Here is a 23,138-nt window from a genome sequence, read left to right on the forward strand (position 1 = left end):
CTAATCTAGATACTCATAGGTCCTGTTGAGTCTCGACCTAATCCTCATTCTAGTTATGAAGTCACTCCAGTTCCTCAAAGAAGCAAATCCCCGCTCTTTGCGTTCGTTTCTGTGTTGGTTGATCTTGAAGTTGAGCCAGAACTTTTTAGCTTTCTTGACATTATTGTCCAACACTATCACACCATTTTTTGTGGGAATGGCGTACCCGGTCTTTGTGAAGGAAAACCCAGTAACAACTGGAACAAACTGGATATCAGTGTTCTTCTTGTCGTTCAAAATACTCTCAATATTTGATAATTTGAGCCAGGTGCACCCGTCGGGAACCATAGTTTCCTTGAACACTTCTATATTTCCAAATTTGTTTTTGGGAAGGATAATCTGGTCTTTCAAAAATTGAACCTTGGGTTTGATATACAGACAAGTCTGAGAAAATGAATATAACTTTACTGCATTCAACTCTGGTTGGTTGTTGAGAACATTTAAGTTGTAAACCCTCTTTCTTGAAATTGTTCTAGGCAATAAGGCTCGAGTAGTCTTGATGTAGTCGTCTACTTTGTCGGGTAGAATTGATCTTCCCAAGAACTTCCATTGCTGCTCCGACTTGCCAACAGTCACAGAGTTTCTAAGAAATACAGGGACTCTTTTACCATCTATTTTAACCCTGATAATCGGTTTGGTGTCCTTGTCTATCACCTCGTCATACCTCAAAGAAGCATGAGTAACGAAGTTAGCACTTCTCTTGATCGCCGCTCTAGTTTGCGGAATATCATAATTATGCAACCCCAAATACTCTAACGATTTCAACTCCAGATTGTCGGAAAGGGGAGTATTGTTGTTGAGAACCCGAATGATCGACAGAAATAACAAGTAAGACCGGCCTGCCTCTGTTCTCAAATCGAGTCGTTTAAACCACCTGTAACTGATATTCTTCATGTACCGAGCACTGACATCGAGAATATGATTGCTAGCTCCAAGGGATATCACATAAGTCATAGTCATTGCGTTGAACTGATCTTTGACGGGAAAGAATATGGGAACGTATGACCTCAAGTCTTTGCTATATCGTGATACTCTAGTAAGTCTTTTTTCCTCATCGTGAAAGGTGCATGTCTCTAGTACGAAAAGTTCTGATTTGTTGAAGGGGTTAACTAACTCTGTCCAGAAATATGGATATAGCAAGTCATAATCTTTGTTAGTATCAAGTTTCATTCTGTTCAATTTTGGCTGCAAAGTTTTGTCTTTTGCGGAAAGAACTGGGATGGAAAATACCAACCTAGCTTCGAATCCTAAACACCTTAAAAGGCCCGTAAAAATTTGAGCTGCCATGTCTCTATTATGTTTGAACAGCCGAATAATGGAGAGAAACTGTTTTTCATTCTTGAAGGTTGGGGAATTATGGATAGTGTAGTTCCCTATCGGTTTATTTGGAGGAATATACCCTAGGACTCGTAGACCATTGCATGTAATCTTGAAATTCAACCTGAACCATTTGATGAGATACTTAAGTATATAAACAAGTTGAACATCAGAATCATCTGGGCCATTGTCATTGTGTCTTCTAAGTCTTTTAACTCGTGATATTATGGAATGGGGAAGTAGTTTCTTTAATGTTTTGTGAACCAGCTTCAGATTGAGTAACCTATTTCGATGATGAGCATGCAATATGTAGGATACTAATGCAAGGTTATGAACAGAAAGTTTGCGCTTCTTCTCTGCTAAAATTTGTTTGAGTTTATCATTTTTGACCTTGATATCAGGATTTTCATTAGATATAGATATATTGAAGGAATCAGGTTGAGGGATTTGTTCTGCTTCACCTAGTGAGACATCTTCCCAGTCTATCGATTCAGCATCTGAATAGAATTCCACATCACCAAACTCTTCATAGACAGCTTCTTCAAGCTTCTGCCGTTTATTAGGTGTATCCGTATCTGATTCATCTGGGTCTATAAAGAGACTCATGAGGTGATTGAGATTTTCGCGCGACTGGGTGTATGGGTCAGAATTTAGATAAGAATTTAGATCAGAACTTCGGTCCACCAGAGGGGGCGCCATTTATACCTCAGGAGAGGACAATCCATAGACTATGAGGCATACACTCATCCTATCTGAAAACATAAATTCTCTTCAAATCTGCAAAATGTCCCCCAAGATTGCAGCCCTCACGCCCAAATCTCACCATGTAAATCTTAGTCAAAATGCAAATAGGTATTCTTCCATTATACCACCATCTTTATAGAAGGATATGATTTCTCCCACCAGAAAGTGGCTAATCCCTTTGAATGCGACAAGTAATTCTTCTACTTACCTCCCGCGTACTTTCTCATGTTCATGATCAATGACCAACCACGGGTATATCGAAATCAGTTGCGGTTCCTCTAACCTTCGCCATTCCTAATTCACTTGCATAAATTTAATTCTTATATGCCGTATGACAATTACATCTGACACTGTTGATCCCCAAACTATATAAAAATGACATTTCCTGCCCAACAGAGAATCAACAATATCAACATGTCGAACAAACATCTGAAAGTACTGAAGGAATCATAAAGATTTACTGTGAGGTTATAGATTCAGTATATCAACTATTATATAAGTGTCTTTTATGAAAAAGCCTCCTTTCCCATTCTATCCTTTATGAAGAAGTGTTGGAAGTGAGATTTTAGCAGAGAATTGATCGAGAATCTTGAGTCAGTCGCATTTCCGTGTCTGTAAAATCTATTTGCAACCACAATCAGCGGATTCCGAATATTGAAGGGATGACTGACAATTTACCACTAGAAACAACACAAACACCAGTGGCTCGGTATCGTTTAGTCCGTATTAGCATAAGTAATGTAGTACTTCATACTCAAATACACAAATAAAAGCTGCTTTCGTTCCATACTCAATCATGGGTTGATCACCGCCACAAAGAGCGCAACCACCACATAACTTTTAATAATTCATTTTGCCATCAATTAGAGTGAAGACAGCATTCCGGGAAAGCCGTCTTTCCAATCACAACGTCCCCATGGGCTTGGCCACCGTAATGTACTTTGCAGCCGTTGTGCCCCAATTCTGTAAGATAAATCATAGTCACAGTAAATAGGAACTCTTCCATAACACACCACCCCCACCCAGCTCTAAGCATGGCACCCATCTATTCATGTATCACGCCACTCAACTTCTCCCATTCCTCCATCAACATGTACTTGTCTGTCAGCTTAATCACGCGATCATGTCCATACACTGTCAACTCATCAAACCTGCCAATGGCCGTATAGTTGTTCACGATTTTAAAGTCCTCCGGGGCCTCTGGATAATCTCCACGTGCAAGAACCTCTGATTTGTTGAGGATGTACCCGGAGTAGGTTTCGATGTCGATGGGTTTTCCCATGAATTTGCATCCCCTGAAGTAGCAGATATGAGTGTTGGTGGACGAGTCGACCTCTTTCGACGGGGTGAAGTAGTCCTGGGTTTTAGCGGGGCCCGTGTAGTGTATTTTACATGGCACAACGTGAGCCTTGTACTTGGGGACGTCTGGGGTGATGTTTATTGAGTCCATGAAGGAAACGCGAGTAGTGAAAAAAGGGAAAATAGCGGTAGACGTGAAAGTGGTGAGAAAATGAGAAGGTGTAAAAAGACTGAAAAATCCAAAGAATTGGTAATATACCTATAGCCAGGACCACCTGGGCCACAAGTAACCAGCTGGTCCCCTCCTAACCAGTTTCCACTTATCTCACACCGGTTTCCACTTGTGTTTTCCGTCTTCCTCTCTCCGTACCAGGCTGCTTCCCAATTAGGCAGGCGCAGCGGAAATGAGCCGGTTCTGCAATCAGCTCCAATTCGGATCCCGATCAGCCAGACACCACCTATAAGTACAAACACATTTCCCTCCCCATAGCCGCCACTAAACACAATCCCCCAATGGCTTCAGGTAATCCCCTTCAGACCATCGACATCTCCTCCATCGACACCTACACCGGTGATCAGATGTTTAAAGCCGCATCATCGCAGGGATTCCTCTTTATAGAAGGACATGGTTTCTCCCAACAGGAAGTTGCTGACCTCTTTGATCTCAGCAAACAGTTCTTTGAGTTGCCTTCCGCGTACAAACAGCGGTTCATGATTGACGAGACCAACCACGGATACACCGACTATGGAGGTGAAAATTTGGATCCCAGCACCCAGAAGAAGGGAGACCCCAAGGAAGCATTAAACTTTGCTCAGTTGAACCTTGTCACTGCAGATGCCATCAAGGATTATCCTGAATGGTTCAAGGAAGACCCCCAGCGTGAGCACATTATCCGTAACACGATTCTTAAGATGAACGAGTTGAATTTGCGCATCTTGAAGTTGTTGGCCATAGGCTTGAAATTCGAAGACACGGCGGAGTGTAAGGGAGCCGACTGGTTCGATTCCAGGTATCGCAAGGACAAGCCTAGCGGGTCGACCTTCCGGTTGTTGCACTATCCGTGCCCTGCCAAAGTTGATCCCGAGTCGGTGATCAGGGCCGGAGCCCACACCGATTATGGGTCCATCACTCTTTTGTTTCAGCAGGCTCAACAAGAAGGATTAGAGATTTATTCACCGGTTTCAAAGTCGTGGGAGGCAGTGCCATTTGTTGAGAATAATGAGGCCAAGTTCCCGGGGCAAGCACCTCCAATTATCGTTAATATGGCTGACCAGTTGAGTTACTGGACTGCGGGCTTGTTGAAGTCGACCATCCACAGAGTTAAGTTTCCGCTTGAGGCTCAGAGGGCTGGAAGAGACCGGTACTCGGTGGTTTTTTTCAGCCATCCAAACGATGATACGTTGTTGGAGCCTATTCCCAGTGAGATGACAAGGAACATAAAGAACCGGGGTGCCAACAAAAACAAGTTAATTACCTCAAGAGAGCACTTGTCGCAGAGATTGAATGCCACCTACGGGTGGAAGAACTAAGACTCATCTATGTGTTTATGTCTATTTATTTAAAGTACATTATTACTAGTTTGACTGCAAATGACCGTTTTAGGCAGGCACACGCGACGCTTATCGAGTCGCAAACCTCATTCTCTGGAATTTCCCTTCTCTACAGTTGCATATCAAGGGACATATTTTCTGGTCTCAGGATGTCGTCTCACTTGTCGAGTCCCATGCCGCGGGTCAGATCCCCCGTGGCCAGTCCCGCCAGCTGGAACCCACTCAATGATCAATCTACTCTCGAGTCTCGCATGACTCACGATGTCTCCGAGATTGTAGACATTATCCATGATTCAGAAGCAAAAAAGTTCAGACTCGGCGTGTTGCTTATCTTGGTGGCGGTTGTCTCGTGGGTAATTGGCTTGGAGTTGGTGAATGCGGTGTTGAAGGATGGCTCGTACCAAAAACCACTCTTGTTCACATATATCAGTGGAGGGTGTTTTGCCTTGAACTTGGTACCTGACATTATACGGGTTTTCAACAGAACCCCGGTACCTGAGCCGGTAGAAAAAGACGAGGACGACCCTGTGCCATTGACGAGAGTCGAGTTTGTGGTCCTTAGTGTTCAGGTGGCAGTTATCTACTTTTTGTACAATGCATGCGTGTTGTCGTGCTTAAAGTACACCTCTGCTTCAAACCAAACGGTATTAGCATCAACTACGTCCATTTTCACGTTGTTAATAGGATGCTTCTTGCGAATCGATTCGTTTTCCGTGAGCAAAGTCGTTTGCACGGCTGTAAGTTTTCTTGGTGTGCTTTTGGTGAACTTCAGTGAATCGAAGGGAGAAGCTTCTGATGGTGATAATAAGTTTGTTCCCAAGAACCCCAAGCTCGGCAACACTTTGGCCATTGCTGGGGCATTGATGTACGCGTTTTACTTGATCATCATGAAGGTAAAGGTGGGAACTGGCAACAGATGCACAAATGAGAGACAATTGTTTGGATTGGTGGGGGTTGCTACCTTGGTTCTCGGTGCTCCTGTTTTGTATGTCGCTGATATCTATGGCTACGAAACGTTCGAATTTCCGCCTCCAAATGCCATCACCTTGCTTCTGATTTTCATAAATGGAGTGTTTTCGTATATTAGTGATTTCTCTACCATTTTGGCCCTGTTGCTCACGAGTCCTTTAATCACCTCGTTATCATTAACCAGCTGTGTACCTGTCACCATTTTCATCGACTACATGGTTTTGTACTTTACTGGTGGCTCGGGCTCCACCACGTCTACTTCTAGACAGGTTATGTACGTCACGGGAATTCTCAGTATCTTGACGTCGGTGGTATTGATTAACCTCACCACCACCACCGAAAATGAGTTTATTGAGAACGTCATCGGGGAGTCGTTGGAGGAGGGAATTAAGAATGATGAGATCTTGTCGCCCATGTTATCTCCATTATTGACAGCCAGACCGCATACTTTATCCAACTTTAGTTCTCCCTTACTACCAATGAGAAGAGAAACTACAAAGAAAGTGTCTCACTTGAATCTTGAAGGGGAAGGCTTGATCAACAAGAACCACAACGCTACTTTATACACGGTGGATTCAAGACTCGAGGATGACGAGAACGAAAGGTCCAACATTGTAATTTATGGAGGAAATAATCATATTTATCACATCAAGCATGTGGATTCGGGGTCTGGTTAGCATTTAGGTACTCTTTTTTACATATTCATATTCACATATTAACGTAAACATTACCTATTACTTGTAACCCTTTCCCCTGCCAGATATAACATATCGCAGGTGTAATTCAACACTGCCCTTTCCTAATGGTAGACTCAGCCACGAGCATCCGAGCATACCTATTTTGGCATGAACAAGTAAACTTTCACAGCCAAAAAGTGCGACTCAGTGAAATCGCTAAATCTCCACACACCCAACACATTTATTAATAAACTGTTCATTCCTCCTAAACTAGCATAATCGTGGACTCAATATGGAAACACTCGAGGTTCACTCCAAGGACTTCTTGATAAAATGGGTCAATGTGCCTGAAAACTCTCTTGTCGACTGGCAAATTAAACCTTTGAAACGGTCAATTAACTTTTCAATCTACAGAAAGAGAGACGTTAACGAATCAGAAACCTCGTTCCTAGGAGATGAGAAGTACAGGGAACTCAACAACTCGTCTTCTACCGTCAATTCCACTACATCGACTCCCAACTCTAGAATCAGATCTAGCTCGGTTACGTCTGTAAACAAAATAACAGAGCCTTTCTACAAAACAAAGTCAAGAAGCTCCACCTTGTCCTCCAATATCAGCAATGGCGATTTGGTGTTAGTGAAAAACTACAACAAACTCATCTCTGATGAATTGGTGAGAGGAAAGTTGAACGTATCGAGGCCGGGAATTTATGCTTTTATTTTTGACAACACCTTCTCAAAGTCCACGGGTAAGAAAATATTGTTCAGTACAAAGCTCTTAGCCAACTCATCAGTTTCTGCTTTTTCTAATGAAAGTGATAAAAGCAAGATCAATCGAATGGATTATACGTCTCCAATAACTCCACCAAGTCATGTTAGTGATGAAGAATTGAGTAGTGAAATGATTGATACTTCAAAAAGTAGTATCTTGAGACCTAAAAATGGCGAATTATTACAAGGTGTATTATTGAAGAAAAGAAGAAAGAAGTTGCAAGGGTTTGTCAAGCGGTACTTTATTTTAAACATTAAGTATAGTACTTTGTCGTACTTTAGAGTTAATGATAATAAGTTAAGGGGCCAGATGCCTATTAACCAAAGCATCATCAGTGCTAATAGCAAAAAGTTGGAAATCATCATTGACTCGGGTATGGAAGTGTGGGACTTGAAAGCTACAAATAAGCGTGATTTCGACTCTTGGGTAAATGCTTTCAACAAGTTGAAAAAGCACTATTATAAGGAAGGCGAAAAAAACGGTGCCACGTACCACCAGGAAATAATATATGAAGGTGATCCTAAACAAAATGCTAACTATGGTTCGGTGCTTCCTACCTTCTTATTTGAAGACTTGACTTCCATCAACTCCAAGTTGTTAAATGTCATCAACTCCAATACTCAAAATACTACCTTAAACACCAATTTAAACTCTATTTCTGATGAAATCACATCGTTGATTCAGAAATTGGGTACCAACAGAGGGTCTATGAACTTTGATTCGATGTCACTCTTCTCTTCCAATGAGTTTTATGATGCTAAAGAGTATATTGATGCTCTGAATGAAGGAGTGGTTCAGTTTGACGATGACGACTACTATGATGATTTGGATGATGACTACTTTATGGAGGCTGATGTGTATGACGAGGATGATAGCTCAATTTCGAGTTCTGGAACCTCTTTCACTAAACTCAACGGGAACAATTTGTCTATCATCAAGGAAACAGACTCTACGAACAACGTGGTTGAAGCCAACGATAATGACAAAGACAACAATTTGTATCCTCTTCCACTCGAAAGTGTGAAGCGTTCCCTAGTTATACCTGAGTGGAACCATCCTCCTTCCAGTTTGTTGTCGTTCCTCCGGAAAAATGTTGGTAAAGACTTATCTTCTATTGCAATGCCTGTTGACATGAACGAACCCGTAACAATGTTACAGAAGTACGCAGAATTGATCGAATACTGTGACTTGATCAATAATGCTTTGCAGGTCGTTGATAATCAGGATACGGGAGAGAAAATCTTAAGAATAGCAGCGTTTGCCGTGAGTTCTATATCGTCGGTCAGAGATAAGGAAAGAAATGTAAGAAAACCGTTCAATCCATTATTAGGTGAAACTTTTGAATTGGTTAGAGAAGATAAGGGAATACGGTTGGTGAGTGAAAAAGTCTGTCATAGACCTCCAGTCTTCGCTGCATTTGTTGAATCCAAGGACTGGACATTGAGCTGGAGTTTATCACCATCACAAAAGTTTTGGGGTAAGACCGCTGAAATCATCAATAAGGGTATAATAAAGTTAACCATTAGGTCAACTGGTGAAGTATTCCAATGGAGTCAGCCTAATTCTATGTTGAAAAACATTATAGCTGGTGAGAAGTACTCAGAACCAAGCAGCACGATTACGATTAAGTCATCCACAGGAACCAAAGCAGTGGTGGAGTTTACTAAAGGGGGGATGTTTAGTGGAAGGTCAGAAGATTTGAGTATTGAAGCCTTCGGTGCAAACAAGAAGAAGATGCCCTATTCAGTATTTGGTAAATGGACTGAGTCTCTTACGTTAAAGACGAACACCACTGAGAAGCTTATATGGACATCTGGAAAATTGGTTCCAAACCCCAAGAAAAGGTTCGGTTTCACCGAATTTGCAAATGACTTGGTGCAAATAACAGATATTGAAAGGGATAAGATGGCTCCTACTGACTCAAGGCTAAGACCTGATGTCGCTGCATACTTGAATGTCGATATTGATGAAGCTGAAAAACTTAAATGTGAGTTGGAAGAAAACCAGAGAACAAGGAGAAAAGAAATGGAACAGTCCGGTAAAACATACAGACCGGTGTTTTTCCATCATATAGGTGATACCAAAGCTGCTGATTCTGGAGAATGGGTTTACAACAGAGGTGAGAATTCCTACTGGAATAGAAGGAGTAGACAAGAATGGGATGGCTTACTTAATTTATGGTAGAGTCATTTATTCATTAGTTAATGTAGTTTAGATATGTGATAGCTACAACTTCAAATTGAGCCTTTCGTCTGAATCTGACAAGTCATCATCAAAAATTGGATTGCTGTTCAAGCCATTAAATGAAGGTCTATGGTTCTTGAATAGAATGAACTGAATTTGCTTTCTCAAGCTGTTAATGAGCATCCTTTGTAGGTTTAGGTCGTCTTTCATTATAAAACTGTCATTGACTAAGTTGTTTATAACTGGTTCCCTTTCATTTGTTTGTTTGCTAACGAAGGGCAATAGCTTTTCATCCATCTGGTACTTCAATCGTTCGATTTCGTAGCTCAAGTATACCAATTTATCTTGGTCTCCGCTGTCGAGGTTCTTGAACCTGTTTATTTCTTCTAGTGGTTCGTTATATCCCAAGTTGGTAATCTTTCCTTGAATCACCAGATTTAAAATTTGATTAATTTGCCTTTGGAGGTGGGCATTTTCTGTTGTAAGACTACCAATCTTTTCATCCATTGTCTTATAGAATGGAAGAAACTGATTAAGAGTACAATTATTCTCCATATGGTTCTCCAAAGACGGTAGGCTATTTCCAATGAACTGACATCCTATCTCTTTTGCCGGACATATGAATTTGGAGGCTTTCGTACAACTGTCTTGATGTTTGGCCAAACTCTTCATTGGGATCATATCATTGGCACAAATACCACATGTTTGGTAGTTGAAGAGACAATCATTCTGGAGGTGCTCTTCTTCTGTGACCTTCGTGATTTCATCTTTACACAAGGAACATTTGTAGATTTTGTGCACGCATTCAGGCTCGTGGGTTTCTGCACTGTCTTTTTCTGCTTTGTCTGCATCATCATGTTCTACTTTTTGTTTTTCTTCCTCTTTTACTTGTACCTTCAAGTACCTTCGTTCTACTAACACGTCACACAAACTGTCATCATCCCGTATCCGGTTACATCTCACTCCCGTATAGTCACAGTCCGCTAAGATATGATGTTCCACTTCCCATCTGCAACCAACCCAGTCACATCCTCTACCAGAGTTGAGGCAGTAGACCTTCAAATCATCCACCAAATTGTTGATTAGAATTGGTGTTGGGAATAAATCTCCCGAGTTGGTGGCATCTATAGGTGTTCTGTCCAACGGACATACCCCTAACGTATCAGAATCTGAATCCTTAGACATCTTCAAACACTCCAAAACACACTCCCGGCAAAAAGTATGCCCACATAGCGTTGTATAGGGATTAAAGAATGGCTGCTGGCAGATAGGGCACTGTAAATGGTCTGTTTGACCTACGTACACGAGATTCCTCAAATCCGGCTTGTCATATGAATGTTCAATATTGAACGAGTTTGGTGCATTATTAATGGGAGTATCGCAGTACTCATCGGTCGATACCGGCAGTGTTATGGTAAGTTCATCTTGGGGGTGAAGAGAATCAAGCTGCTTTTCGATCTCTTCAAGTTCTTCTAGATAGTCTTTCATGTCTTGCTCGAGTGTTTCTGGCTCCAGTATTTTTACGCAATCGCGCTAATTCAGGGTAATCGCACTGATACAAAATACATCCAGCGATCAGTACTACATTTATATTCAGTAAAAAAAGTAGGGGCTATCATCTACACATTCGTGATACCTCCCTGGAAATGGTGCCATCTCTCAATAGTCCTTCCGAAAAACTGCACCAAGTTTCTCTCTCCAGCTGCCAGTCTACCTAACAAATGGCCCTTTGTATAATTCCAGTGATGGAACTGAATTTTCTCCCAGTGCTTTAATTTGTGGTCCTTATCCAACCCCAAAGACGCCAACTTGGGTGAATGAATATTTTCTGGATCCAAATCGGCCTTGGAGCTTGGGTTGCAAAAGTATATAATGGCCAATCTTTCAAATTGTTTCTGGTCTGCTGGTGGTTCAACCACTCTGTGCAAACAAGCCTTGAAAAGACCTCCACTGATGAACTCCATTGCATCTCCAATGTTCACAATCAACGAATCGGGTCTGTGTTGCACGTATCTCCAGTCTCCGGTAAAATAGTCTTTGATTTGCAAAGAGAGCATTGGCTGCGAAGTGATAAAAGAGAACGCGCTAATGTCACTATGTCCTCTCAACCAGGTATTTTCAGTGACAGAGCTTTCTTCCTCTTTGCTATAAGGCTGATACAACATGAACCTTCCATGGCTGCCCGAATCATCTTGGTTGGTTCCAGAATTTTGAAAGTAGTTTTTCAAAATGGTTCCTTCTGGAACTTGCAAAATGATATCACAAAGGGTCAATAACTTGGGTAACACTTCTCTGTGTATGGTGTTGTAGTAGTGAGCAATCTCCTTCAAGTGGTATGCCACAAGCTCGGGATGTTCGTTGTATTGATCCAAAAACGAATCAAAGCAAGAGTCCCTGAAGTTATAGTGAACGATTGAATCCCTCACATTGTTCTTAATGGCCCAATATCCTTTTGGCTTGAATCCCTGACCTCTCTCTCCCCCAATGGTTTTGGTAGTTTCCAATTCTTTCTTGGAAGCACTGGCCAAATACTTTTCTTTGACTTCATCTGGTAAAGTAGTCACGCTATAGGCAATTGCTCTTATGTATTCAGTCTCCTTGGGAGAAATACCATAGTTCACCAAATTGAAGAAACCATATGTGGTGATTGATTCCTCCAAAGTTTTGGCCAATTGCTTTCTTTGATCCAAATATTCGTCTCCTTCTTTGAATAGAGAAATATCAACTGCTTGCAACTTCAACGTGTCGACATTGGAATTAGAAGGTGGAGCGTCTACAAATGGCCGAACGTTATACTTAATGTCTATATCTTCAACGGATGGCATTATCAAGTTATGTTGTAAACCATTTCGTAAAATTGGAACACTTTATATTGATGAAAATAGGAGTCTCCACACTTATTAGCGAAAGGAGCCACACTTTATCGGGGAATGTACTCCGGTTACTCCGGAAAAGGCGGATTTATTTCTCTACTTTAGTACCAAAGAAGCATCATGCAACCCGAAACGTTTGAGCACTGAGCCACACTAGCTAGGAAATCCAATTCCTATGTCCATCTTTCTCTTCTCATTGGTGGACTCTAAGGATTTGGCAATTTGTGCGACTGGTTTCGCAGCCATTCTCCACAATTTTTCGAAGTTGGAGCTGTGGCTTTCCAAAACTCAACGGCAAGATAACGGTTTTTTTTTCAATGAAAAGATCTATAAATACTACAGGTTTAGTATCCGATGATATGTAATTAATTAATTTTCTGGACATGACACTCCCTTGGTTCATTCCTCAGCTTAGAAACGTTGAGTTTGAAGACGACGACGATAACTCGGTTATCAATGTGATCGAGAAGCTGAAGATTGGAATCGATATCTCGGATACTAAGTCCGACATTCTGGAAGAGTCGACTATTGCTATTAAGGAGTACAGAGATGAAGCCAACAGACCTTGGTGGAAGTTTTTCGACGAATTTGAATATAGATATACCACAACTGAGTCTAAAAAACACGACTGGTGGAGATGGTTCGAGAAAGGTACCAGCAAAGAAGAGAAGAAATTGATATTGAAGTTAGATGCTCTGTTAGCTTTGTACGCTTTTATTGGATATTGGATCAAATATGTTGACCTGGCCAATTTGAATAATGCCTATGTTTCCGGATTGCAAGAAGGTATTGGAATGAAGGGCAATGACTTGATCAATACTCAGGTTCTTTTTACTGTAGGTCAAATCATCTTTGAATTGCCATGGATATTTTTGCTACCAAGAGTTTCGTTGCCGTATGCTTTGTTTGTTTGTGAACTTGTTTGGGCTACTTTCACGCTTGTCACATACAGAGCTGAAAATCCCGCTACTTTGAAAGCGTTCAGGTTTATTATTGGGGCAGCAGAAGCGTGTTACTTCCCCATCATTCACTATTCTCTTGCTAGTTTCTACACTGCAACAGAAATAGGAAGAAGGGGTGCTTTGTTCTACTGTGGTCAGTTTTTAGGTGTTTTGACTTCTGGTTTACTCCAAGCTGCTGCCTCAAAAATTCCAAACCCAGGAGATTCATTGTCAGGCTGGCAATGGATGTTCATAATAGATGGTATTATTTCCTTTGCTGTTGCTTTTCTTGCCTTGATAATGCATCCTGGTACACCCCTCCGATGCTATTCTATATGGTTAACTGATGATGAGATCAAGCTTGCGAGGTCCAGAATGAAGAAAAATGGTTCAGATGTTAGTCCAACCGTCAAATCATTCTTTGATAAAGGAACATGGAAAGCCATTCTTAGCTCCTGGCACTTTTGGTTGTTATCCATTTGTAACATGTTTGGATTCAATACCAATAGTGCATCTTCTGGATCTTTTTCGTTGTGGTTGAAATCTTTGGATAGATTCTCCGTGGCAAGATTAAACAACTTGACTACTATCCCCCCAGGTTTGGGATTAATTTGGATTCTTATTGTATGTGTGGGAGCTGATTTAACCCGGAAAAGATTTGGGTTCATTATTCTATCCTTCATAATGAACTTCATTGCCAACTTCATATTGGCCCTTTGGCATGTCCCCGAAACAGCTAAATGGGCAGGATATTTATTGGCTTACTGGTCTTGGTCGCAAAGTTCTGTGTTTAATCCGTTGATAAGTGATATTTTAAGGCACGATAACAACCAAAGAGCCATCGAGTGGATGGCTATTTACATCATTGGGTTACAGTCCAGTGCTTGGATCAATAGGTTGACATTCCCAACTGTTGAGTCACCCAGATTCAAAAAAGGGTTTTCTTCCTGTGCTGCTTTTAGTTTATGTTTCGTCATCACCGTGTCTATCATCTATGTTTTCTACAAACGAGATGAAAAGAAAAATGCCTTGAAAAATGGAATCTACATCTACGACAGCAGCAAGGGAGAACTGCCACCTACCTTAGAGGAAAAGTTGGAACGTGATCTGTTGTGAATAATATTGATAATGGAGTTTAGAATGACCTGCAGCGCCTTTTCTTTGAAGGCATAATTCAAATGTATCTTTTTTCCATAATTCCAATCTCTTTAAACTAAACTCAAACTTGGTAGCTCTTACTACTGGCTAGAAACTCGCTGGGGTTATATTTAGAAGCTAAAAGTGACATTTTGTTCCTCTTCTGGTTGGAAAGCTCCACTTGGGATAGGAAAAATGAGGGCTTAAGAACTTTTTCTACCTTTACGCTCGTCATCGCATGAATTTCCAATGTGTGTGCTTTAGCATGTATATCAACCCAACAAGACCAACTTGAGCATGCCCATCAGCGGTTCTTGATTTCCATCTCTCTTTACAAGCCAGAAAATGTTCCCTGTTTTTTCCAGAAAAACCACCAACTATTCAAGAGCTCACCACTAGATTATTTGCATGTCGAAGAGGCAGCGGAGTCGACATTCAAAAAAGTAAAATGAAAAACCTCGTAAACGTGGCTTTTTGCGATGGTTTCAAAAATGGAAAAATACAATAGTGGCCACATAAGCTTTGTATTTTCACAAAGTTTAGTGCTCTAGCAGATCTATAAAAAGAAAAAACATAAAGCACGGGATGCATATACGCAAGTTAGCCGTGCACTGGTTATGGTGCACCTGGGCCTCAAGTCAGAGATTATCAGAGTCCATGGCACCTCAAAACCTCACCTTGTTCAACTTTAGAGGTGCTGTGAAACAGCTTGGGAGGACACTCCCACGAGGCTTTATATTGGTTCCCTTCTCCAGTAACCGGAACACACACAGGACCAATAGTTTATTGAGCGAGCGGGCTGGTGCAAGCTTAATATGACACAAACAGCGATGATCGAATTTTAATTGGCTTCCTGCATTTGCGGAGAAGATAGCCGAATTATAATGTGGCTGAAATTTTCTCATTTCACTCTCATCTAAAAGGGGATGAAGAATATTAACCATATTTTTCGCTCGCTCTTAATAGCCGATATACATACAATCTTTTTTAAAGCCAGTAGATGTTGTTCTTAGACTATTATGGGTGTTTTCTCATAGTCTCCTCCCCTTGAGTACTTGAAACCTGTAGCACTGCGGAATGTGTATCGGCTCAACTATTTTGCTACCAAAGGGCCCACTAACCTGCCGATTAAATCTCAGGAGTGAATTTACTTTGGGCCGGAAACGGCTTAATCTTTTTTATATTTTTTTTTTTATCTTTCGAGGAGCATCTTTAAAATACTGACTGCTCGCATTCAAATTCATGAAATACTTACCAATCCCTTGAAATGAGACCTAGTGGGTTAGTCTTGTGGCTCCATATGTGGTTCCATATGTGGAACATAGCGGTGGCAGCGGTGATCTCGTCCGATACCATTACTTATGGGCCGGCCGATTTCTCAGCGAAGACTACACCATCAACACTGGCATAAGCTGGTCTATTGTCGATAACAGTATAAATGACTTCACTGGAACGTTCATGAATTTGGGCCATTTCTATGTCACCACTGATAATCCAGCATTGGGTATACTGGTGAATATCGTCAATTCTGTTTTAGTTCAGTCCACGGGTTATATATCCCTTAATTCCTATGCAACTTCCATTGCACCCATTTATTATTGGGAGGCTCCAACGTTTTTAAACACTGGCTATTCGTGGTTTCTTGCCGATGGCTCGACTGGGGCCCCGGTTATGTCGATTATTGCATCCTCATCCTGGCAAAACACTGGTCTTATGCATTTCTATATGAACACTAGAAATGCTCTTTCGGAGGTTCTTTTGGGGGCTCCGGTCGAGCTTTCCACAGGGACAATGATTAACTTGGGCACCATTTGTTTGGCAAACACGCTTTATCACCAAACTACTGATATTAGTCAGAATGGGTGTATTGATATCAGGGACAATGCCAACGTGTATTTGAGTGGACAACTGGTGGATTCCACTCAGACTTTTTACTTGGAGAAAACCACCGCCAGTCTTCATATAGAAGCTAGCGACGGTTTGGTTATTTTAGTGGCCGGTTTCGGAGGTGGCAATATCATTGGGTTCTCTACGATTATCACGTCGTTCGAATATTCTGATGATACTTTGACTGTTGAGTCAAACGGAGGTACGGTTCAGTTTACCATTGGTACGGGCTATGTTGGTTCTTTTGAAATCATCACATCCAACTTCGGGGACACTGAGTTTATTCCACCTACTGGAAATGCAGTAACGTACACTGACGATGTTCCTTCTCCTGCTCGACCAGCTCCATGTATGCTATGTTCAGAGATTCCTGCGGCACCTGGTACTACTTCTGCTGTCAGTGCATCCTCAGCTTCTTCAAGTACTGAAGTACCTTCTAGTAGCTTGAGTTCCAGTGAAGTGACATCTTCTCGTGAAGCATCGTCTTCTAGTGAAGCATCATCTTCTAGTGAAGCATCATCTTCTAGTGAAACATCATCTTCTAGTGAAGCATCCTCATCTAGTGAAGCATTGTCATCCAGCGAGATATCGTCTTCTAGTGAAGCATCGTCTTCTAGTGAAGCATCGTCTTCTAGTGAAGCATCGTCTTCTAGTGAAGCATCCTCATCTAGTGAAGCATTGTCATCCAGCGAGATATCGTCTTCTAGTGAAGCATCATCTTCTAGTGAAGCATCATCTTCTAGTGAAACATCGTCTTCTGGTGAAGCATCCTCATCCAGTGAAGTATCGTCTTCTAGTGAAGCATCCTCATCTAGTGAAGCATTGTCATCCAGCGAGATATCATCTTTTAGTGAAGCATCGTCTTCTAGTGAAGCATCCTCATCTAGTGAAGCATCGTCTTCTAGTGAAGCATCGTCTTCTAGTGAAGCATCGTCTTCTAGTGAAGCATCCTCATCTAGTGAAGCATTGTCATCCAGCGAGATATCGTCTTCTAGTGAAGCATCCTCATCTAGTGAAGCATTGTCATCCAGCGAGATATCGTCTTCTAGTGAAGCATCATCTTCTAGTGAAGTATCGTCTTTTAGTGAAGCATCGTCTTTTAGTGAAGCATCGTCTTCTAGTGAAGCATCATCTTCTAGTGAAGCATCATCTTCTAGTGAAGCATCGTCTTCTAGTGAAGTATCGTCATCCAAGATGGCTTATTCGAGTCAAACCTCTTCTTCGACTAAAGTCCCACCTCCATTATCGACCCCGTCCTCATCAGAAAACTTGGCATCTATAGTGACATCTTCCTTGTATGAACCATCAAGTCAATCTCACGTGGCATCAATCACAGCTGTTACAATATCTCCCTCGATGGGGGCTCCTGAACTTACTTCTGGAGAAGCATTAGTACCAGGTGCTTCCATCATATCCACTCGGTCTCTTTCCCCGTCTGAAGCTTTATCAAGTCACTCTTCGATAAAGTCTGAAACTCTGGATATTCTTACTGAACCTACCACAATCACATATATCACCACTACCACCAAAACCTGGGAAGTTTATACTAATGATGAGGAAAATACTGCCTCTGGAGCTGGAAGATCGAAAGTTCCTGATGGGAAAGTGATCAGCCACGATGAAAATGAGGGTGCAGTGACTTTCACCAGCATTTCTACAGGCACTATCGAAGTAATAGTGACCACTGACTCAAACGGCCAGCCATTCACGACTTCCCAAGAGATTTCGATTTCTGCGGATACAGCCGGAGACTTAGGATTTTCTACAGCAACTAGTTCAACCGCTTCACCTACAGTTTCTGCGCTTGAAGGTTCGGGGTCAACCAGAAATTCCTCGTGGTTATTATTCTTCAGCGTTGTGGCATTGTTGGCACTCTCCTAAAAGTTGTCTAATTTAGTGCTTCTTTGCATGCCCTGTTTGTTCATACTGGCTTTTATAGAGACACCTGTAGAAATATCAATACGTTTCAATGATAGATTATACAAGACTAGCTACCTATCTAATATCGGAACAAAATCCTTCAGCTTGATAGGACGTTATGATTCTATTTGATAGTTTCTGAAACCATCCTAATGCTTCGAATGCATGGTCGATACTATCAGTAAACTTTTAATACCACCAACACATAGCCACACTCACGAAGTCTCTTCACAAAATAATATTTAATCAAATTACAAATCTAATCATTTGTTTTCAAGCACATTAATCCCAAACATTGGCAGGACTTCCCAGGCTCCAATTCTTTGAGATATTCCATTTTTTGATCTTCCAGACACCATCTCCAACTTTGAATACGTCCAAGGTTTGGGAACTCGCATTAATATAAGCCTTATTGTCCTCTTTAAAGGCATTTTCCGGCTTAATATGATATGCTACACATTGAACTGTCAATTGGGCAGCTCCTTCTTCCTTGAACTCAACCCTGGGACTGGTGAGATAATGAGTTGTAGTAACTGTAAAAAGGTGGCCACTGGTATACCCAAAAAAAGGTTCCCAGCCGTTGACAACAACGTCACCCATGACAAAGGTCAACTCTTCATTTTGGAGGCAAGCAGAGCCAAACAATTGAGCATCATTGGTGTCAATACCAAGCGTGGCTCGGTAGACGGTATCTATAATAGCTTCCCGTTCACTCAAAATCGATGAAGACATTCTTTTTGGAGTTTGAAGATAGTGTCGTAGTTGGCCAATTTTATACCAATTTGTCCCGGGAGCTCGGAATATCATGTAGTCCGGTAGGATTATCTGGCTTCCGGCACTATTTTCAACATTGAAACCAGGATCATAACATCGCTATATTATATGTCGATGTACTTGTATGATTTCTGGCTCTCTAACCGTGCAAGGAACATGCAGATATGTGGATTCTATCAAAAGTTAGCATAAATCAACTCGCACCCTGAAGCGGTCCAGGTGAGGCGGGTTTCGAGGTTGGTATATGCACATACTGTGTGCACATAACGCGCGGTTCACTTAGCTCTAAATTCAGGATTACACAACCACATGATCTTCAATCACTCCGAACAAGTACTATAAGCATGTGGAAAAAATATGACAGGACAGTATCATGACAGAAAATTATCGCAAGTTGTCAGTTAGAGTGAGGAAATCGTGGACCTATTTGAAGCGAATACCAGACACAATAAAGGCTTCTTAGGGTTATAACATTCCATTGCAAAATTCGCGCTCACAGAAGACTTACTCCTTTCTTAATTAGAATGTGTTTTCTTGCTTGCATTGTGTATTTTCTGCAGCTACTGGGAACATTTGTTTTTTCTGAAACGCTAAGAACAACTGTGTCCCCTAGGTTCATATGGAAAGAAAACTACCAAGATCCCAGCGAAAATAAACAAGGCACCGCTGATAAATATAGGGACTGAAGTGGCTAAGTTCGCATAAATGGCAATTATAGGCGCAAGAATACCTAGTATTCGATTGGCTGTTGCAGCCAAGCCAACTCCTGTTCCTCTGATTTTGGTAGGAAATATCTCCGGTGTGTAGGCATATAAAACCCCGTACATAATGTTTGACACAAAACTGAAGGCACAGTTCCATCCCAAATAGGTATTAGAAGTTTTGGCGGAGGTGGAGGCAAAAAGGAACACTCCTGTGAGTATTAGAGATCCCATTAGAGTCCCCTTTCTACCAAATTTTGTTTCCACACAGAACCCAGCTACAAAGGTTCCAGGTATCCCCACCAGTGATACAATCGAGGAGTTTCGATACGTCTCATGTAGGTTTAAAGGCTTGTTCACATCGCCTTTTGTTTGGAGGAAATATGGTACGAAGGCATTGTACAAGGGAAATGCTAATCCGATAATCGCCCAGGTGCTAATCACAAGTATCGTTGACATAGCTATTTTCTTTGAACGGAAACAGTTACGTATGTGCTCAGCATTGAACTTTTGTATTTTATCATTGAACAACCGGTTCTTTACAACATTCTCTTCGGGGAATTGCTCATCCACCTTTTGCAAAGCTTCTAGAGTAAGTGACACTTCAGTACCGTTGATCTTAGCAATTTTTTTGAGAGTCTCGATAGCCAAGTCGTCTCTACCACAGGCTACGTAAAACCTTGGAGATTCGAATACAGGGAAACAAAATCGGGCAATAAAAAACAAAAGAGTCAATCCTCCCATTGTGAACAAAAAATATCTCCAACCCTTATTATCAGCCTTCAAGCAAGTTTCCGAATGTGTATCGCATGAGTAGTTACCTATCAATCCCCATGCAATCAAGTTAGCAGCTAGCTGTCCAAGAGCCCACCATCCAGACATCATAGTAAGAAGCCACTGGTGGGTGCTAGGAAGTGCTTCAAGAAACAACGCAGAATCCACTGGAAGATTACCACCAACACCCACTGACCACAACGACACAAACACAGACAATGTTCCAAAGTTTGGAGCTGAACCTGCTACTACAGCCCAAACTCCTGTAATTAAAAATGACAAATTGAAGGGCCATCTTCTGCCGATTACATCTGAAGACAATGACCAAACGGCTGCTCCTACCAATAACCCGAGATTTTGGGCTAATCCCAAGTATGGACCTTTTCCTCTTGGTGGATGAATTCCGTCTGTCTCTCTAAGAACAGGTATCATCAAACTGGTGGTCACAGGCCAGGCATTATCAACAAACCACCCGAAGCCTGCGACAAAGAAAAGACCATATTGGTATCGGCCGAAGCCAATTTCGTTCATTGACTTGCATAACATTGCAGTTTTGATGAGATAGTTGTGAGAAAAGTCAGTTGTGTCAAACATCAATGAGTCTACAATTGAAAATCTCTCTTCGGCAACTCTCATAGTGTTCTCACCTTTGGTTTTCGGAAAAGACACCAGTAAATGGACGTCATCAGCTTCAAGTTCCTCAACAATAGCACCAGACATTTCGTTAAATGAAGCCATACTTCTTGAGTCACACTTCCAAGGTTCAGGTACAGTCAAATATTTTTATGGCCACTCGTATATGATTGCAGTTATTTAGTCGGGCGATTGCGAATAAAAGTATGCAAGTCTCAAATGTGACGGTTTTCGAATCTGTCAGATCACATTGAATGAACAGGATGAATAGGTATCTAGCCTTTTTCCCTAATAGGTCTTTAGCAACATCTGAAGCAGTGTCTTGCAAGCCCTTCTTGGCTGTCAAAGCCTCAGTTAAATTGTCCTACAAAAGAGCGTCAAAATCAGGGCATTAATACCTAATGGTAAAAGCTCCTGTAGCGGCAACCAATTAAACAGTCTAGATTTGTTGCGACAAGTCTCATAAGCTTCGGCTGCGAAAATATACAACAGACTTTCCTGAGCACTACCGCGTTGCATCAAATATCTGGTGTAAAACTATTTAATACAAATTCATAATTGAGCGAAAACCTTCATACGGGCGAGATCCAATTTTTGATATCTATTTTATCCGCACACGAACTGAAACAACCCAAGACAATCAATCGATGTTTGATGTTCAAGCTGCGGTTGAGGTTGGTTTCATTTATTTTGTTAGTTAGGCCGAATATTCTGGTATTACATTAAGTGTAGTTATTAGAATATTGAAAAGTTTCTAAAATGAGTAATTTTAAATTTATTGAACAGAATTAATGGATTTTGCGAATTGAAGAAAATTCTAAGTAGAAATTGCTTGATTGATAATTCGTAAACTCCACCCAAAAACGGGGCACACATGCTCATACACGGTATTCTCCATAGAATTTGGTTTTTATGATGCAACTTCTACACTATGTGGTTCCGAAACAGGTTTGCCCCCAGCCTTCCTTGTAGACGGACTTAAAACTTTTTGGATACGCACATTTCTCGTTAGCCTTAACTATCAGATTTTTACTAATCGCTCGGATTTAACGGATTGCCAAATATAGAAGCATTGTTCATAATCAGATGCAGGATATCTGACATACGTCGTCAGTTTTCCTGGTCTGTAGTACGAAAGCAGAAAGGGGCATCATTTATAACAACAAAGTAGATACAGCAGATTTGGATACTGACCTCTTCCAATGAAATAAGAGAATGACACCTCCTATCCTACCCCTTTTTTCAGGCTTATAGGATCACAATAACCCCTTCATGCACAAACCCGTACATAGTTATATTGTTCATCTAAGTTTGGTCTATAGCAGACGCTGTATATCGTGTTGTATGCTATATAATCTACGGTAGGGACACGAAATGAAGTTTTGTCTCAATTCCTTCGAAAACATAACGCCGAAGTTGTTTTGGGTCCCTTCACGACATAACATCATAGTCGAAGAGATCTTCTTTATATGGAGACCCCTCGAGCTGATGAACCATGCCTGTCCATTTCATCTAGCTTGTACAGTGTTTCTTGAGCTCCCCAAACTTCTCCTTCGCAATCATAAATATGCGGCCAACACTGGATAGCATAGTCGTGCGACGTCAGAACTTGATAGAAAAATTTACTGGAGATGTCAGCCGGGACTTCTACACTATCCGAAATTGACATTTGACAAGGAATCAGGCACGTGTAAACCGTTGGATACAAAATAATTGAGGTATTCTGGTCAATGAGATTGTATCTGTTCCGCCACCAACATGACATAATGAATGTTAATTTTCGGATTACCCGGGCTCCTAAAATATATTTTCTTGACACCGTTTTTGAATCTGCACTTCATGGATTATTCAGGTTATGTCTCCATCCACTTTAGTTTTCTTGAGGGGGATTTAAAACGCATGGAGAACTAGGGCGATGGGATTTAACAACACGGGGTAGTTCAAGA

The 23,138-nt window shown here is 41.3% G+C and overlaps 10 protein-coding genes across 10 annotated transcripts; 4 read left to right on the forward strand and 6 right to left on the reverse strand. All coding sequences in view use genetic code 12, as the record gives it.

Moving 5' to 3' along the window:
- PSN45_004752 (uncharacterized protein) lies at positions 1 to 1,962 on the reverse strand (the record flags this gene model as incomplete). The annotated part of the gene is made up of 2 exons (XM_066158353.1): positions 1 to 1,377; positions 1,675 to 1,962. 2 exons carry the CDS (start codon positions 1,960 to 1,962, stop codon positions 1 to 3), a joined length of 1,665 nt encoding a protein of 554 aa, XP_066014450.1.
- A 1,183-nt stretch (positions 1,963 to 3,145) lies between these two features.
- Positions 3,146 to 3,550, reverse strand: PSN45_004753 (uncharacterized protein; the record flags this gene model as incomplete). The annotated part of the gene is made up of 1 exon (XM_006687232.1): positions 3,146 to 3,550. One exon carries the CDS (start codon positions 3,548 to 3,550, stop codon positions 3,146 to 3,148), a length of 405 nt encoding a protein of 134 aa, XP_006687295.1.
- Positions 3,551 to 3,912: 362 nt separating this feature from the next.
- On the forward strand, positions 3,913 to 4,929 carry PSN45_004754 (uncharacterized protein; the record flags this gene model as incomplete). Its single annotated transcript, XM_006686707.2, has 1 exon — positions 3,913 to 4,929. The coding sequence occupies one exon, from the start codon at positions 3,913 to 3,915 to the stop codon at positions 4,927 to 4,929; it is 1,017 nt and encodes a 338-aa protein (XP_006686770.1).
- A 170-nt stretch (positions 4,930 to 5,099) lies between these two features.
- Positions 5,100 to 6,596, forward strand: PSN45_004755 (uncharacterized protein; the record flags this gene model as incomplete). The annotated part of the gene is made up of 1 exon (XM_006686706.2): positions 5,100 to 6,596. One exon carries the CDS (start codon positions 5,100 to 5,102, stop codon positions 6,594 to 6,596), a length of 1,497 nt encoding a protein of 498 aa, XP_006686769.1.
- Positions 6,597 to 6,888: 292 nt separating this feature from the next.
- On the forward strand, positions 6,889 to 9,552 carry OSH3 (Oxysterol-binding protein 3; the record flags this gene model as incomplete). Its single annotated transcript, XM_066158354.1, has 1 exon — positions 6,889 to 9,552. One exon carries the CDS (start codon positions 6,889 to 6,891, stop codon positions 9,550 to 9,552), a length of 2,664 nt encoding a protein of 887 aa, XP_066014451.1.
- A 42-nt stretch (positions 9,553 to 9,594) lies between these two features.
- PSN45_004757 (uncharacterized protein) lies at positions 9,595 to 11,040 on the reverse strand (the record flags this gene model as incomplete). Its single annotated transcript, XM_066158355.1, has 1 exon — positions 9,595 to 11,040. One exon carries the CDS (start codon positions 11,038 to 11,040, stop codon positions 9,595 to 9,597), a length of 1,446 nt encoding a protein of 481 aa, XP_066014452.1.
- Positions 11,041 to 11,171: 131 nt separating this feature from the next.
- On the reverse strand, positions 11,172 to 12,377 carry PSN45_004758 (uncharacterized protein; the record flags this gene model as incomplete). The annotated part of the gene is made up of 1 exon (XM_006686703.1): positions 11,172 to 12,377. One exon carries the CDS (start codon positions 12,375 to 12,377, stop codon positions 11,172 to 11,174), a length of 1,206 nt encoding a protein of 401 aa, XP_006686766.1.
- Positions 12,378 to 12,808: 431 nt separating this feature from the next.
- On the forward strand, positions 12,809 to 14,482 carry PSN45_004759 (uncharacterized protein; the record flags this gene model as incomplete). Its single annotated transcript, XM_006686702.2, has 1 exon — positions 12,809 to 14,482. The coding sequence occupies one exon, from the start codon at positions 12,809 to 12,811 to the stop codon at positions 14,480 to 14,482; it is 1,674 nt and encodes a 557-aa protein (XP_006686765.1).
- Positions 14,483 to 16,620: 2,138 nt separating this feature from the next.
- PSN45_004760 (uncharacterized protein) lies at positions 16,621 to 19,042 on the reverse strand (the record flags this gene model as incomplete). Its single annotated transcript, XM_066158356.1, has 2 exons — positions 16,621 to 17,588; positions 18,667 to 19,042. The coding sequence occupies 2 exons, from the start codon at positions 19,040 to 19,042 to the stop codon at positions 16,621 to 16,623; spliced, it is 1,344 nt and encodes a 447-aa protein (XP_066014453.1).
- A 1,179-nt stretch (positions 19,043 to 20,221) lies between these two features.
- On the reverse strand, positions 20,222 to 21,279 carry PSN45_004761 (uncharacterized protein; the record flags this gene model as incomplete). The annotated part of the gene is made up of 2 exons (XM_066158357.1): positions 20,222 to 20,253; positions 20,274 to 21,279. 2 exons carry the CDS (start codon positions 21,277 to 21,279, stop codon positions 20,222 to 20,224), a joined length of 1,038 nt encoding a protein of 345 aa, XP_066014454.1.
- Between the last annotated feature and the right edge of the window lie 1,859 nt (positions 21,280 to 23,138).

Source organism: Yamadazyma tenuis, chromosome 6 (assembly GCF_029203305.1).
Source record: "Yamadazyma tenuis chromosome 6, complete sequence".
NCBI classification, from domain to species: domain Eukaryota; kingdom Fungi; phylum Ascomycota; class Pichiomycetes; order Serinales; family Debaryomycetaceae; genus Yamadazyma; species Yamadazyma tenuis.